Source organism: Vulpes lagopus, chromosome 11 (genome assembly GCF_018345385.1).
Source record: "Vulpes lagopus strain Blue_001 chromosome 11, ASM1834538v1, whole genome shotgun sequence".
Lineage (NCBI taxonomy): Eukaryota > Metazoa > Chordata > Mammalia > Carnivora > Canidae > Vulpes > Vulpes lagopus.
The window spans coordinates 56,508,425-56,521,879 of NC_054834.1; the positions used below are offsets into that span (position 1 = coordinate 56,508,425).

General features: G+C 46.1%; 1 protein-coding gene across 2 annotated transcripts in view; it reads right to left on the reverse strand.

The window, feature by feature from the left end:
- Positions 1-11,315, reverse strand: part of TRIM44 (tripartite motif containing 44) — a 110,754-nt gene extending 99,439 nt beyond the window's left edge. Inside the window, exon 1 of one of the 2 annotated variants that reach the window (XM_041774073.1) lies at positions 10,457-11,312. In XM_041774073.1, coding sequence (XP_041630007.1) covers positions 10,457-11,092 — 636 coding nt within the window. In that variant the 5' untranslated portion in view covers positions 11,093-11,312. Of the gene's footprint in view, positions 1-10,456 lie in introns of both variants that reach the window. The other variant, XM_041774074.1, reaches the window with a different exon arrangement.
- Between the last annotated feature and the right edge of the window lie 2,140 nt (positions 11,316-13,455).

A 13,455-nucleotide genomic window follows, 5' to 3' on the forward strand; every position in this document is an offset into this window, starting at 1 on the left:
CCCAAGAATCAGCTGTTAAGACTCCTAAGTTCTGCCACTTTCCAACTGTATGACCCTGGGCAAGTTATGCCTCAGCTTCCTTCCTCTGTAAACAGAGATACCAAGAAGAGGTACCTCAGGGCACTTTATTGGCACAGTCAGTTAAGCGTCCAACTCTTGGTTTCAGCTCAGGTCATGATGGTAAGACTGAGCCTTGCTTTGGGCTCTCTGTGCTCAGAGCAGAGTCGGCTTGAGATTCTCTCTCCCTCTCCTTTTGTCCCTCCTACTCATGTTCACCCACATGCACTCTCTCTCAAATGATATTTTAAAAAGATAAAATGTACCTCTAGAATTGTTATGATGATTGAATATGTATAAAGAGCTCAGAACAGTGCCTAGCACGTAAGTAGTATATACGAAGCACCAGCTATTAATCTGTTCAGTCTCCCAGACACCAATCATAAGTCATCTTGATAGTACGCACTCTTAACTCTGTGGTCTTCCTCCCCAACCACTAACTCTAGTCTAATCATGAGATGCACACGAGACAAATCCTAATAAAAGGACAGTCTACAAAATACCTGACAAATCTCAGAGATTTTGACTTAACTGGATGGGATGGGACCAATCACAACTACTTTCTAAAGAATCGCTCTCCACAGATGATTCAGAAATGTGGTACCAAGGTAAGAAACACACTATTCACATTGCTGACCTTACCTTCTACTTCTCTTTCACTCCTCTCTACTTCATAATGTTTTTGTTGTCCTTCCAATACCCTGAGTTCAACTCTACCTTAGAATCTTTGCATTCACTATTCTTTCTACTTTAGCCACTTTTCTCCCAGAATTTTTCCTAACTTTTAGATAAGGTATAATTTTAATAATGAAGATTGTACAAAGAGTCCATGTCTTTAACAAAACATAATGAGATGGCTTTCCCCTTTGTTTAATCCTGCAGAAGGCTTCTAGGCCCTCCCCACAAGCTCATATTCCCTCCACAGGGTAGTATTTTCACCTGTGCTATCAGGACATTAAAACTGCTAGAATTATGTTATTCTTCTCATTTCTTTTTTTTTTTTTTTTTTTTTTTTTTTATTTATGATAGTCACAGAGAGAGAGAGAGAGAGAGAGGCAGAGACACAGGCAGAGGGAGAAGCAGGCTCCATGCACCGGGAGCCCGACATGGGATTCGATCCCGGGTCTCCAGGATCGCGCCCTGGGCCAAAGGCAGGCGCCAAACTGCTGCGCCACCCAAGGATCCCCTATTCTTCTCATTTCAAGAGCCAATCATCCCTTTATAAAAAGTTGTATGAATCAAAGCAATTGTCTGCTACGAATCATTGGACTTTGTGCAAACAGTACTCAATTGGTAACATGACAGAGTAGTTTTCCTAGATCTTTGCTAGGTCTCATAAATTCAGGTCTTTGCCCAAATGTCATATGCTCAGAGACACTTCTCACAACAACGTCATCAAAATATAACCCTCTGCTGCCATGCCACTCACTCTTTCACAACTCAGACCTGCTGATTTCATAGTACATACTACCATCCCAAATTACCTTTCTCCTCAACTAGATGGTAAACTCCATGAAAGCTAGGGCCTTGTCTGTCCTCTTCACAGTATAATTCCAAGACTTATTACAGTCTTATTACTTATTAAGTAAGTATGTTTTGAAGGGAAGAGTCAGATAGGGAATCCCAGAACTGCAGGACTCTCTCATAAACTTTCCAGAGAACCATATGGGGCTGCTCCAACTGACAGGAAGTCATTCCCTTTACCTTAGTCTTAGCTTGTCTTATTCTAAACAAGTAAGACACTGAAACATTCTGTAGCCAGTGCTTCATGGTTTTATTAGAAGACAGCCCGAACCTTTCACATAATTAAAAATAATATAAATAGGTACATTTTTCGGCAGACCTTCAAACTCCTGCCTCCTTCCAGAGCTACTTCTTAGGAGCTGACTAAAGAACTAGAGTCATGGACCATTATTGGATACAGCAGTGACATACCTCCATCCCTGGTCCTTCTAGAGCCACAGCTGTTCTGAGCATATGCCTATATCCTTCTAACCACCCTGCTACTACTAAGCTCCCTCAGCTCTTCTCGGCAGTTGTTTCCAATGTCAATTAACCAAAGATTCTTCTCCCCAAATACCCATCTTAAAGGCACACTCAAGGGCAAAGGGTGTGGCTTCAAACCCTTTGGATCTGTCCGTAATAAAGCTATGTTAAGAACTCCACAGATGCTCATAAGTGTTTGCTGAACTCTGCCTACCACGTGTCCCTCAGCCATTTTATAACTCTACCTTTCCTTCAGTGACCCTGCAGTGCACTAGACATGTACTTTTCAAGTCACAGGACACAACCCATGAGTGTGCAATATAAGCAATTTACTGTGAGAATCCAGAGGTTTTTTTTGAACAGAACCAAAACAGAAAACATCGTGTCTGGCAAGGCATAGTGTTCCATCTGAGTTATTTAAAAGTGTGTGTGTATGTAAACAAGGTTACAATGTAAAGTACACTTCCTCTACTGTAGGTTATGTTCAGTTTTTTAAACTACTGGTCTAGAGTTTTAAGAACATCTAATTGCACTTTTATTGTTCAACAAAAATGATTCATTAACGTAGCTATGAATGCAAATCCCCTTGACAATATAAGGATTTTCATATGAATAAATCCATAAGCCTGATCAAGTTCCTTTGTCAGACCCAATGACCCATTTTCAGGGACAGAAATTATGGTAAGAGAAACCTGAATATCTGGATGAGAGGTTATAACCCAGATGAGAGATCATAATTTGGGCTGTGTAACTATATTTCTATGAAAAAGCTGGAACACACGTTCAATCCAAATTTGGACCCACAAAATCTTTTGGAGACACTATCCTCTGGAGTGAAAAGGAAATAAACAGAGTATGGGAGGAGAGGCAGGACTTTAAAAGTCACTGCAAGAATGAAGTGTTAATCTTGTCCCTCCAGTGTTCACCTTACTTCTCGTGGCCCAGCCTGCAGGCTGCCTCTCCCCAGGCCCCCTTGCCCTACAGTCACCTTGGTTCTCTGCCCATTTTGAAGTTTGCTTTACTCTAAGTGTCAGCAAGTCTAAGGCAACAATTTGACCTGACCTTCTACCACCAATACCAGCCACTCACAGCCTGGAGAGGCACAAAGCTATCTAAAAATATATTGTACAGGGCACCTGCATGGCTCAGTTAAGCATCTGCCTTTGGCTCAGGTCATGATCTCAGGGTCCTGGGACTGAGCCCCACCGGGCTCCCTGCTCAGTGGGAAGTCGGCTTCTCCCTCTTCCTTTACCCCCCACCCCGAGCTCATGCTCGCTCGCTCTCTTAAATTAGTAAAAGCTTTCAAAAATAATAAAAATAAAACGCCCAAATGGTTTTTAAAATATTACAAATTCCTCTCAAAACTTGGGTTTCATCAGACTCCTGTTAATAATAAAATAGCAGCTAACATTTACTAAGAGCTTACAATGTGTTAAGCATTGTTAAAGTGTCTGATCAAAACTAAACCATTTAATTCAACAAAAATCCTATTTTATTTCATAACTTCATACTCATTTTAGAGATACAGAAGTAAGGCCAAACTGTTCCATAGCTTGCCCAATGTCAAAAAGCATGTGGCAGAGTTAGGATACTTTCTGTCCCTCTCTAATCCTACACAATTTAAAAATTTTTAAATTTTTAACATTTATTATATGTTTACTTGCTAATTTGTTTTTCCCTATTTCCTTCTTAATACAATGTAAGCTCCAACAGAAGTAGGGACTTGTTCCATTATGCTCACTGCTATATCCCCAATGCTTAGAAGCTCCTGCTTTCAGCCAATACTCCATAAATACTTGCTGAATGAATGCAGTGTAACAAAGACTCTGTTCTCTCACCATCATCATGCTGTGCTACTTTTAATACTCCAAGAGCTTTACTTTCTTCCAATAAGCAAATGTACACTGGCCTCAAAACATTTGAAACCAAAGTGAACTGAAACTAATTAAAGCTGCAACCAAGCTCTGTTCAAGCTCAAATCTTTACTGGATCAAAATAATCAGCCCCTCATCCTAGCTGCCTAACAGAGTAAATGGCATACCCTTTCTCAGAGATAGAAAAAGAAAATACTAGTCTAATGTCTACAGTTCTTTTAAACACAACATCTAGTTTTGGATGAAAAATTATGAGACATGAGAAGAATTATGAAAATGTGACATAAAATCAGACCCCAAAAGATTCAAAGAAATAGATCTTTTAAAAATAACCAAATAAGCATTCTAGAGTTGAAAAACACAATATCATAAATTAAGAATTTAAGGAATGACATACAATGGAGTATTTGTAACTATAAAAAAAGATAAATAAATAAGTAGACACATCTATGGAGTGATTTCCAAGATATACTGCTAAGTAAAAAAAGCAAAGCAAAAAAAGAGAATTTATATCACCCAAAACCCCATTAATTCCAGTTTCAACATAAGAAAAACATTAGACAAAACCAAACTAAGAGATTCTACCCAGGACCTAGCTAGCACTCCTCTAAACTATCAAGGTCATCAAGAGCAAAAAGAAAAAAAAATAATGTGACCACAGGATCCTGGTACAAAAGTCATTACAGGAAAAACTGGTGAAATTCTAATAATGTCCACAGTTTAGTCAGCAATACTGTTCCAATATTAACATAAGACTATGGGAAGCAGCTCTTGATCAAAGACATTTACTGATCTGCAAGAAACTGGGCTGTGCATTTCATAGGGGGTGTACAGTAAGGTGGGAGAGGAGGAGGTAAGAGAAAGCAAAGCTGATGTCAGGCTGAGGTGAGAGATTTATTTTTTTTAATTTGTTTATTTTTTAAGTAATGTCTACACCCAACATAGGGCTTGAACTCACAACCTTGAGATCAAGAGTCAGACGTTCTACCAAGTGAGCCAGCCAGATGCCCCCAGAATGAGAGATTTAAAAAAACAAAAAAACAAAAAAACGATTTTACTTTATTCATGAGAGACACAGGCAGAGGGAGAAGTAGGCTCCATGCAGGGAGCCTAACATGGGACTCGATTTTGCGTCTCCAGGATCACGCCCTGGGCTGAAGGTGGCACTAAACCGCTGAGCCACCCGGGCTGCCCTAGAACAAGACATTTAAAAGAGATCCTTGCCACAGAGACTTGGGATGCTCTTGCCCCTGTTAAAGAGTAAAACTCTAGAGTAAAGACAAACTAAACTAAATGTGCCACTATCTCACCCTCTGAAGGAGACTGTGGGAGTGTTGCCTTGGAGCTGAACAAAGGAGGTAGGGAACTGCAGGGCTGGATGAAAGTGAAATCTTTAATTAGTTGTAAACATAGGCAGGTACCTCCTGAAAATCTGGTCCAAGAAATCTCAAGCAATTCATTTACTTTAAGGGGGTTCTAAACAAATTGTATTCTCGGGCCTTAGCACAAGCAAACTCAATCCTCTTTCGAAGAATACAGCTTCATGCCAAGGCTTGGGAAATCCCCACAAATAAATTTTCAAAGGCAATAAAGAGAGCTATGCAAACAAAAGGAAATCAAGAAACATTGAAAAATACCATCAAAAACAACAGCAGAGGAGATCCACCAAGTCTCTACATACTAGAATTACCAAAGACAGATTATGATCAACATGCTTACTGTTCTTATAGGAATAAAGAAAATAGCTATGGTATGAAGAAAGATAAAAGAGGATAGGATTTCTTAAAAAAAAAAAAAGGGACGCCTGGTTGAGCATTGAGTGTCTGATTTCGGCTTGGGGCGTGATCCTGGAGTTCAGGGTCGAGTGTCTCATCGGGCTCCCTGCATGGAGCCTTCTTCTCCCCCTCTGCCTGTGTCTCTGGCTCTCTGTTTCTCTCATGAATAAATAAATGAAATCTAAAAAAAAAAAAAAAAAAAAAAAAAGAGAGAGGGAGAACAGGATTCACAAATTTACACTAATATATTTGAAAAGTTGAATAAAATGGACAAACTTCTGGAAAAATGTAACTTAATAAAACTGACCTAAGGAAAAATAGACAATTTAGACTTATAACCGTTAAAGAATTGAATCCATAATCAAAAAATACTACAGAAAACAAAGTAACAAAATTCTCTCTTTTTTCAGGTCCAGACAGCTTCCACGGTCAGTTCTATTGATCATCCTAGAAAGAAATATAGCAATCTTTTTTTTTCTAGTTTGGAGTTGTTTTTTTTATATATAAAATTTATTTTTTATTGGTGTTCAATTTGCCAACATACAGAATAACACCCAGTGCTCATCCCGTCAAGCGCCCACCTCAGTGCCCGTCACCCAGTCACTCCCACCCCCCGCCCACCTCCCCTTCCACCACCCCCTAGTTCGTTTCTCAGTTAGGAGTCTTTCATGTTCTGTCTCCCTTTCTGATATTTCCCACTTATTTTTTTCTCCTTTCCCCTTTATTCGAAATATACCAATCTTATATAAACACTTCCATTAAAATAGAGGAAATATGTGAGAAGCAATACACTGTGACTAATACTATGAAGGCAAGGTAACCTTGATCGCAAAATCTCATAAGGGCAGTACAAAGAAGAAAATTTACAAGCTAATTTCTCCCATAAATATAAATGAAAAAATCCTACATAAATTATTAATAAACCAAATTTAAAAACAAGAAGATACTTCATCATGACCAAGTTGTATTTATCCCAGAAATGCAAAGTTGCCTTAACTGTAAAATATAACAATATGCAGGGATGGAAATAAGACCACACATATGCACAGCCCTGTATTTTTGTGTACAACTACAAGAAAAAACATGTGAAAGATGAGCAAAAAAATTAATAAAAGTGGTTACAAATAAATAGTTGTTGGGGAAGAAACCAGCTGAAAAGGACAAAGGTGAATGAGAGACTTTGAGACATGTGAACATAACTGATTTTTTTTACTTAAAAAGCCAATTAACATAATTTACTACATTAACATAGTAAAAGAGTAAAATCAAATGAACACCTCAAAAGATGCAGAAAAACCACTTGACAAAATTCAGCATCCATTCAATATTAAGAAAAACTCTTAAATTAGGGTTAAAAGGGAATTTTTCTAATCTGATGAAATATATCTGTGGGGGAAAAAATACTATCACATGTATGTATGAAATGTTGTAAATTATTCATCAATTAGAAAAAGGCCAGAATACTCACTATCACTTCTATTCAACATTATATTAGATGTCCTATCTAAAGCAGTAAGGCAAGAAAAAGACACACAAGGACTGGAAAGAACAAAAACTGTCCCTCTCTGCAGATAACATGGTCATGTATGTCGAATGAATCTACACATTAATTATCAGAGTATTTGTGAGAATTCAGCAGACATCTTAACACAAAAATCAATACATAAAATTTAATCATATCCCTATATACACTTAGGAAACAAAAGTTTTAAATTTCTTTACAATACACTAAAAATCTTAAGTATCCATGAATAAATTTCACAATGATGTACAAGATCTTTCAGAAAAAAAAATTATAAAACTTTATCATGAGGCAATTTAGATCTAAAAAATAATGCATCAGAAGACTTTATCTTATAATGGTGTTGATTCTCTATATACTGGTTTACAAACTCAATACAATACAAAGAAGTTCTGCACACTTTTTAATGTAACTTTAGAGTATGCTTCTAAGAACTGTAAAAGGCCAAGACTGGCTAAGACACTCTTCTAGAAGAACTTGCTCTACCAGACATTAAGACATGTTACAAAGCTATGGTAACTAAGAAAACATGTTTTTCACACAGAGATACACTGACAGATCAATGGTACAGAATAGAAGACCCAAGCAGCACATTCACAGGCATATGGACAGGTGGCACAGCAGATCCATGTAGAAAAGACAGGCTTTTCAATAAATGCTGCTAGAGCAATTGGCTACCTGTATAAGGAAAAAATGAAATGAGCCCCTACGTCCATTATAGGAAAATCAATACTAAGTGGAACAAGATGCAAAAAGCACTAACAATAAAGGCAATTGTTGATAAATTCTACTACATTAAAATGAAGAGCTTCTACTCAAGGCACAATTTTTATATATTTTTAAGGATTTTATTTATTTATTCATTAGAATACACAGAGAGGAGAGAGAGAGGCAGAGACACAGACAGAGGGAGAAGCAGAGAAGCAGGCTCCATGCAGGGAGCCTGACGTGGGACTCCATCCTGGGTCTCCAGGATCACGCCCTGGGCTGAAGGAGGCGCTAAACCGCTGAGCCACCTGGGCTGCCCTCAAGGCACAATTTTTAAAAAACAGATCAGAAGATATTTGCAACCCACAGAAACAACAAAGAAGCCACAATGAAATATATAAACTTCTATAAATTAATGAGAAAAAACCTAATTAAAAAAATGAGAAAAAAAAAAAAAACAACTGAATGGGGCATTGCACAAAAGGAGAGATACAAAAGACACAAAAAGTCTCCAGTAACTAGAAGAATGCAGATTTGAACCACAAGAAGATTCCACACATATTCACAAAAATGACAAAAATTTTAAATTCTCTAATAGCAAGCGCTGAGGATACAGAACAGGGACTCTCATACACTCTTCCTGGCAATGCAAACTGGTACAACCACTTTGGAAAATAGTTGGCAGCATCTGGTACTATTTAAGATATACACAGTCTGTGCAAACAATTTCACTCCTAGGTTTACATTCCGTGTGAATATATGTAGACCTTCACCAGGAGACATGAATAAGAGTATCTGTATCAACATTTTATAAGAGGCAGGAACCTCAGAATCTGGAAGTCCCCAACTCATCACTGATAGAATAGGTGACAGTCATAAAACGGAATTCTACACAATGAAAATTAACAAACCACAGCTACCCACTGGATAAAATCTCACAAACACAATAATGAAAAAAAATGAAAAGAATGCATAGTACGACATTAACTGAATCAAACTCAAACAAATATGTGGCAAAAATATAGAGATAAGCAAGGAAATATCACCACAGAAATCCAGAAAATGGTTACCTGTGGGGCAGGGAAACGGTTATAATTGGAAAGGGCACAGCTCTTCAATACTGCTACTAATATTGTGTCTTAATCTGGGTAGAGGTCACATCAGAATCTGCTTTGTAATTCTGAGTTAGCCTGTACTTATATTTGTATACACTTTGTGCATTTTACAATAAAAAAGGGGAAAAAGCTCAACACAGAAGATCTTCATTAACAAAGTATTTGTTATCCTAAGGCCAGTCATTGCAAGACAGCTTTAGGGAAGTTAAGAGTCGTCATAATAATGACAACATTCACTGATGAACTGGTCACTCTGCTCAAGCTTCCTCTGGGGTGAACTCCAGCAACTCCCCTCACCAAGTACAAACACCCACAGATAGATAAAAGGCAAATCACTTGCAAGCTCGTTGGCCAAACGAGTATTTATTGACGTCTACGACTTTCCAAAAACACTGTTCCAGGGTATCTGCAAGGTCCAAGATATATAAAGGTCCCGCCCTCGGGCCAAAAATGGAAGACACAGGAACTCCCTTTCCCATTCCAAGTTCGTCTCCAAACCTCTCAGCCTCCTTTGCAGACAATGATCACACAGGAAGACCCTAAAAGGCACGGGGCGGGAGGGGGGGGGGGGGTGGCATCTGGGTGGCTCAGCGGTTGAGCATGTCTCCGGCCCAGGGCGTGACCCCGGGGTCCTGGGATCGAGTCCCGCATCGGGCTCCCTGCATGGAGCCTGCTTCTCCCTCTGCCTGTCTCTGCCTCTCATGAATAAATAAATAAGAATCTTAAAAAAAATAAATAAATAAGGCCGCACTAGGGGCATATATGACTTTTTTTTTTCCAAGATTTTATTTATTCATTCATGAGAGACACAGAGAGAGAGGCAGAGACACAGGCAGAGGGAGAAGCAGGCTCCATGCAGGGCGCCCGACGCGTGGGACTCGATGCCGGAGCCTCAGGATCACGCCCTGGGCCAAAGGCAGGCGCTGAACCGCTGGGTGATCCCCCACATATGACTTTAACACCGAAACGACCGCCTGGGGCTGGGGGTGGGGGAGGTCTCCCTTCCCTACGGAGGAACCACCTGCTTGCCTCGGCCTGGCTGCACCACGGGTTCGCATGGTTTCAGGTAGGCAACGGGGCGGCCTTGGCAAGAGGTCCAGGCGCTCTGGTCGCAACGGGATGACATGCTGCAGCGGGCACCGGCTTACGCGGATGGGGTCCGACCTCCCCAGGAACGCTTTAACCGGGATCCGGAGACCCGGGCCTCTGCACCTTTCCGGGAACGTTGTACCGGAGGCTTTGTGCATACTTGGGTTTCCCCGGGGGTCAGGGGCCAGAACGCTCATCTGGTTCTCAAAGGGGCTCCGCCAAAAGGAGGGTGTGAGCAGCACGGCTCCCGGCGGGGTCGTGGCCGCGCGGGTCGAAGCCCAGGCGGGTGCCCTGCCCTGCAGGCCTGCGCCCTGGACGCGCGGTACTTACTCTTAGTTCCTCGAAGGCTTCGTCCAGGGTGGACAGCTGGTGGCCCTGGTGGGTCCCGATGACGGGGCACAGGACGCAGATGAGCTGCCTATCCTCCTGGCAGTAGGTGCTCAGGTCGAGCCCGTGGTCCGGACACTTCCGCCTGGCCACCCTCTCCGCCTCCATCTCTATCTCGGGGTCAAACTCGCTTTCCGCCTCGGTTTCTCCCTCGGCCTCGGACTCCCCTTCCGCGTTGTCCTCCTCGGCGTCGCTGTCTTGCTCGTCCTCCATGTCCTCCTCGCTGTCCTCCTCGCTGTCCTCGTCCGTCCCGCTGTCCTCTTCGGACTCGCTGTCCTCATCCGACTCGCTCCCGAGGTCCCGCTCATTCTGCACGTGGTTCCGCCCCGGGGCCTCGGCGCCGTCCTTGGCGCCGCTCGCGGGCCGGGCGGGGGCGGGGGCGGCGGCGGGCAGGTGCACGTACCGGGCCAGGTGGTGGCCCGGGAACCTGTGGCGGTGCGCCTCGGCGTGGCGGGGGCAGTAGCAGAAGGCGCACTCGCGGCACACCTGCTCGGCGCCCGGGGCCTCGTCGGGCTCGCACTCGTCACACGTGCCGTCGTGCGGCAGCTCCTCGAAGGCCGCGCCCACGCCGGAGGCCATGTGGCTGCGCTGGCGCGGCCCCCCAGGCCGCAGGCCCTCCGAGCAGCCTCCTCCCCGCCCGCCGCTGTGCGTGCGGGCCTCGCGGCGGGTCCCGGGCCGCGCTCCCGGCCGCGGAGCGAGGGGACCTCCCGCCGGCTCGCCGCGCACTGCGCTTCCGCCGGCGGCGCGGGCACTTCCGGCGCGGCGCCCCCGTCGGCCCCCGTCGGCCCCCGCGGCCCCCGTCGGCCCCCGCGCCCCCGTCGGCCCCCGCGCGGCGCGCCGCCCTGTCTCGCGCTGGCCCCCAGGCCCCGGCGAGGTCTCCGCGCCGCCGGCCCCGCCGCCGCTTTCCTTTTCCTCCCCGTCAGCGGCCTCCTTTCACTTCCTGAGTCACTTAAAGCGGCCAGGGCCCTTTTCCGCGCTCCCCCGGGCGGGGAGGGGGCGCCCGGCGGCCGCGGAGGGAGGGGGAGGGGGACGGGGAGGATGGAGGCGGCCGCCGGGCAGGTGCACGCGGGGGTCCAGCCTCCCTGCGCCTCCAGCGCCAGGTGCACGCGGGGGTCCAGCCTCCCTGCGCCTCCAGCGCCAGGTGCACGCGGGGGCCTTGCCTCCCTGAGCTTCCAGCGCCAGGTGCACGCGGGGGTCCAGCCTCCCTGAGCCTCCAGCGCCAGGTGCACGCGGGGGTCCAGCCTCCCTGCGCCTCCAGCGCCAGGTGCACGCGGGGGTCCAGCCTCGCTGCGCTTCCCTGAGCTTCCAGCGCCAGGTGCACGCGGGGGTCAAGCCTCCCTGCGCCTCCAGAGCCAGGTGCACGCGGGGATCTAGCCTCCCTGCGCCTCCAGCGCCAGGTGCACGCGGGGGTCCAGCCTCCCTGAGCTTCCAGCGCCAGGTGCACGCGGGGGTCCAGCCTCCTTGCGCCTCCCTGAGCCTCCAGCGCCAGGTGCACGCGGGGGTCCAGCCTCCTTGCGCCTCCCTGAGCCTCCAGCGCCAGGTGCACGCGGAGGTCCAGCCTCCCTGCACCTCCAGCGCCAGGTGCACGCGGGGGTCCAGCCTCCCTGAGCCTCCAGCGCCAGGTGCACGCGGGGGTCCAGCCTCCCTGCGCTTCCCTGAGCTTCCAGCGCCAGGTGCACGCGGGGGTCAAGCCTCCCTGCGCCTCCAGCGCCAGGTGCACGCGGGGGTCCAGCCTCCCTGAGCCTCCAGCGCCAGGTGCACGCGGGGGTCCAGCCTCGCTGCGCTTCCCTGAGCTTCCAGCGCCAGGTGCACGCGGGGGTCAAGCCTCCCTGCGCCTCCAGCTCCAGGTGCACGCGGGGGTCCAGCCTCCCTGAGCCTCCAGCGCCAGGTGCACGCGGGGGTCCAGCCTCCCTGAGCCTCCAGCGCCAGGTGCAAGCGGCGGTCTAGCCTCCCTGAGCCTCCAGCACCAGGTGCACGCGGGGGAGGTCTAGCCTCCCAGGTGTCCTGCAAGGCGCGGGGCCTGAGTGGCGGCCGCCCTTAGGGCTTTCATAGGGCGCCCCCGGAGAAGGCTCATGGTCGTCCTCCCAGGCTCCAGTCGGGCTGCGCAAACACGTTTTTTCGATCCGAAGCAATACTACGCTTTCCCTGTTTGCAAAGTCTGTTTGCATTCCTGCTTCTTAGAGGGCTCGGCCTCTCTAGGGCAGCAGCCTCTCCCTTTTTCTTCGCCTTTTTCCAAGCTGAGACGGCAGGTGACGATTTGTCCAGTGAGAGCTCCATGGAAGGAAACCGCCTAGGTGCAGGCTGGGCTCCGAGAGAAATGAAGGGACTGTCACTTATTAGCCGATACCCCAAGGGCCAAGAACCGGCCCAGACCTTTCTTTTCTTTCTTTTTTTTTTTTCTTTTAAAGATTTTATTTATTTATTCATGAGAGACACAGAGAGAGAGAGAGAGGCAGAGACACAGGCAGAGGGAGAAGCAGGCTCCATGCAGGGAGGCCAACGTGGGACTCGATCCCGTGTCTCCAAGGTCACGCCCTGGGTCAAAGGCTGCACTAAACCGCTGAGCCACCCGGGGTCAGATCTTTTGGCGGCATTTTAAGAGCTGGTTTTGGAACATCCACTGCCTGAGCGCTCCCAAATCCTGGTACTACGACCTATTGGCTTTAGGGCCGTGGGGATGTCCGTTAATTGATCATTCACGTTTTCCACCTTTTAGAAATATAGGCAGAATGGAAATAATGGTAATATCTACCCGAAGGGGCTCGTTGGTGGATGACAGTAAAGGTGCCCGCCTTCTGGAAGTATTCGCTATGTTTTAACTAGGATTACTGGCACAAGTTGTATTTAGTGCATATAATGACCCTTTGCAGGAAGTGTTAAGCATTTTTTTAAAAAAGATTTATTTAGAAAAAAAATTTTTTAAGATTTTGTTTATTCATGAT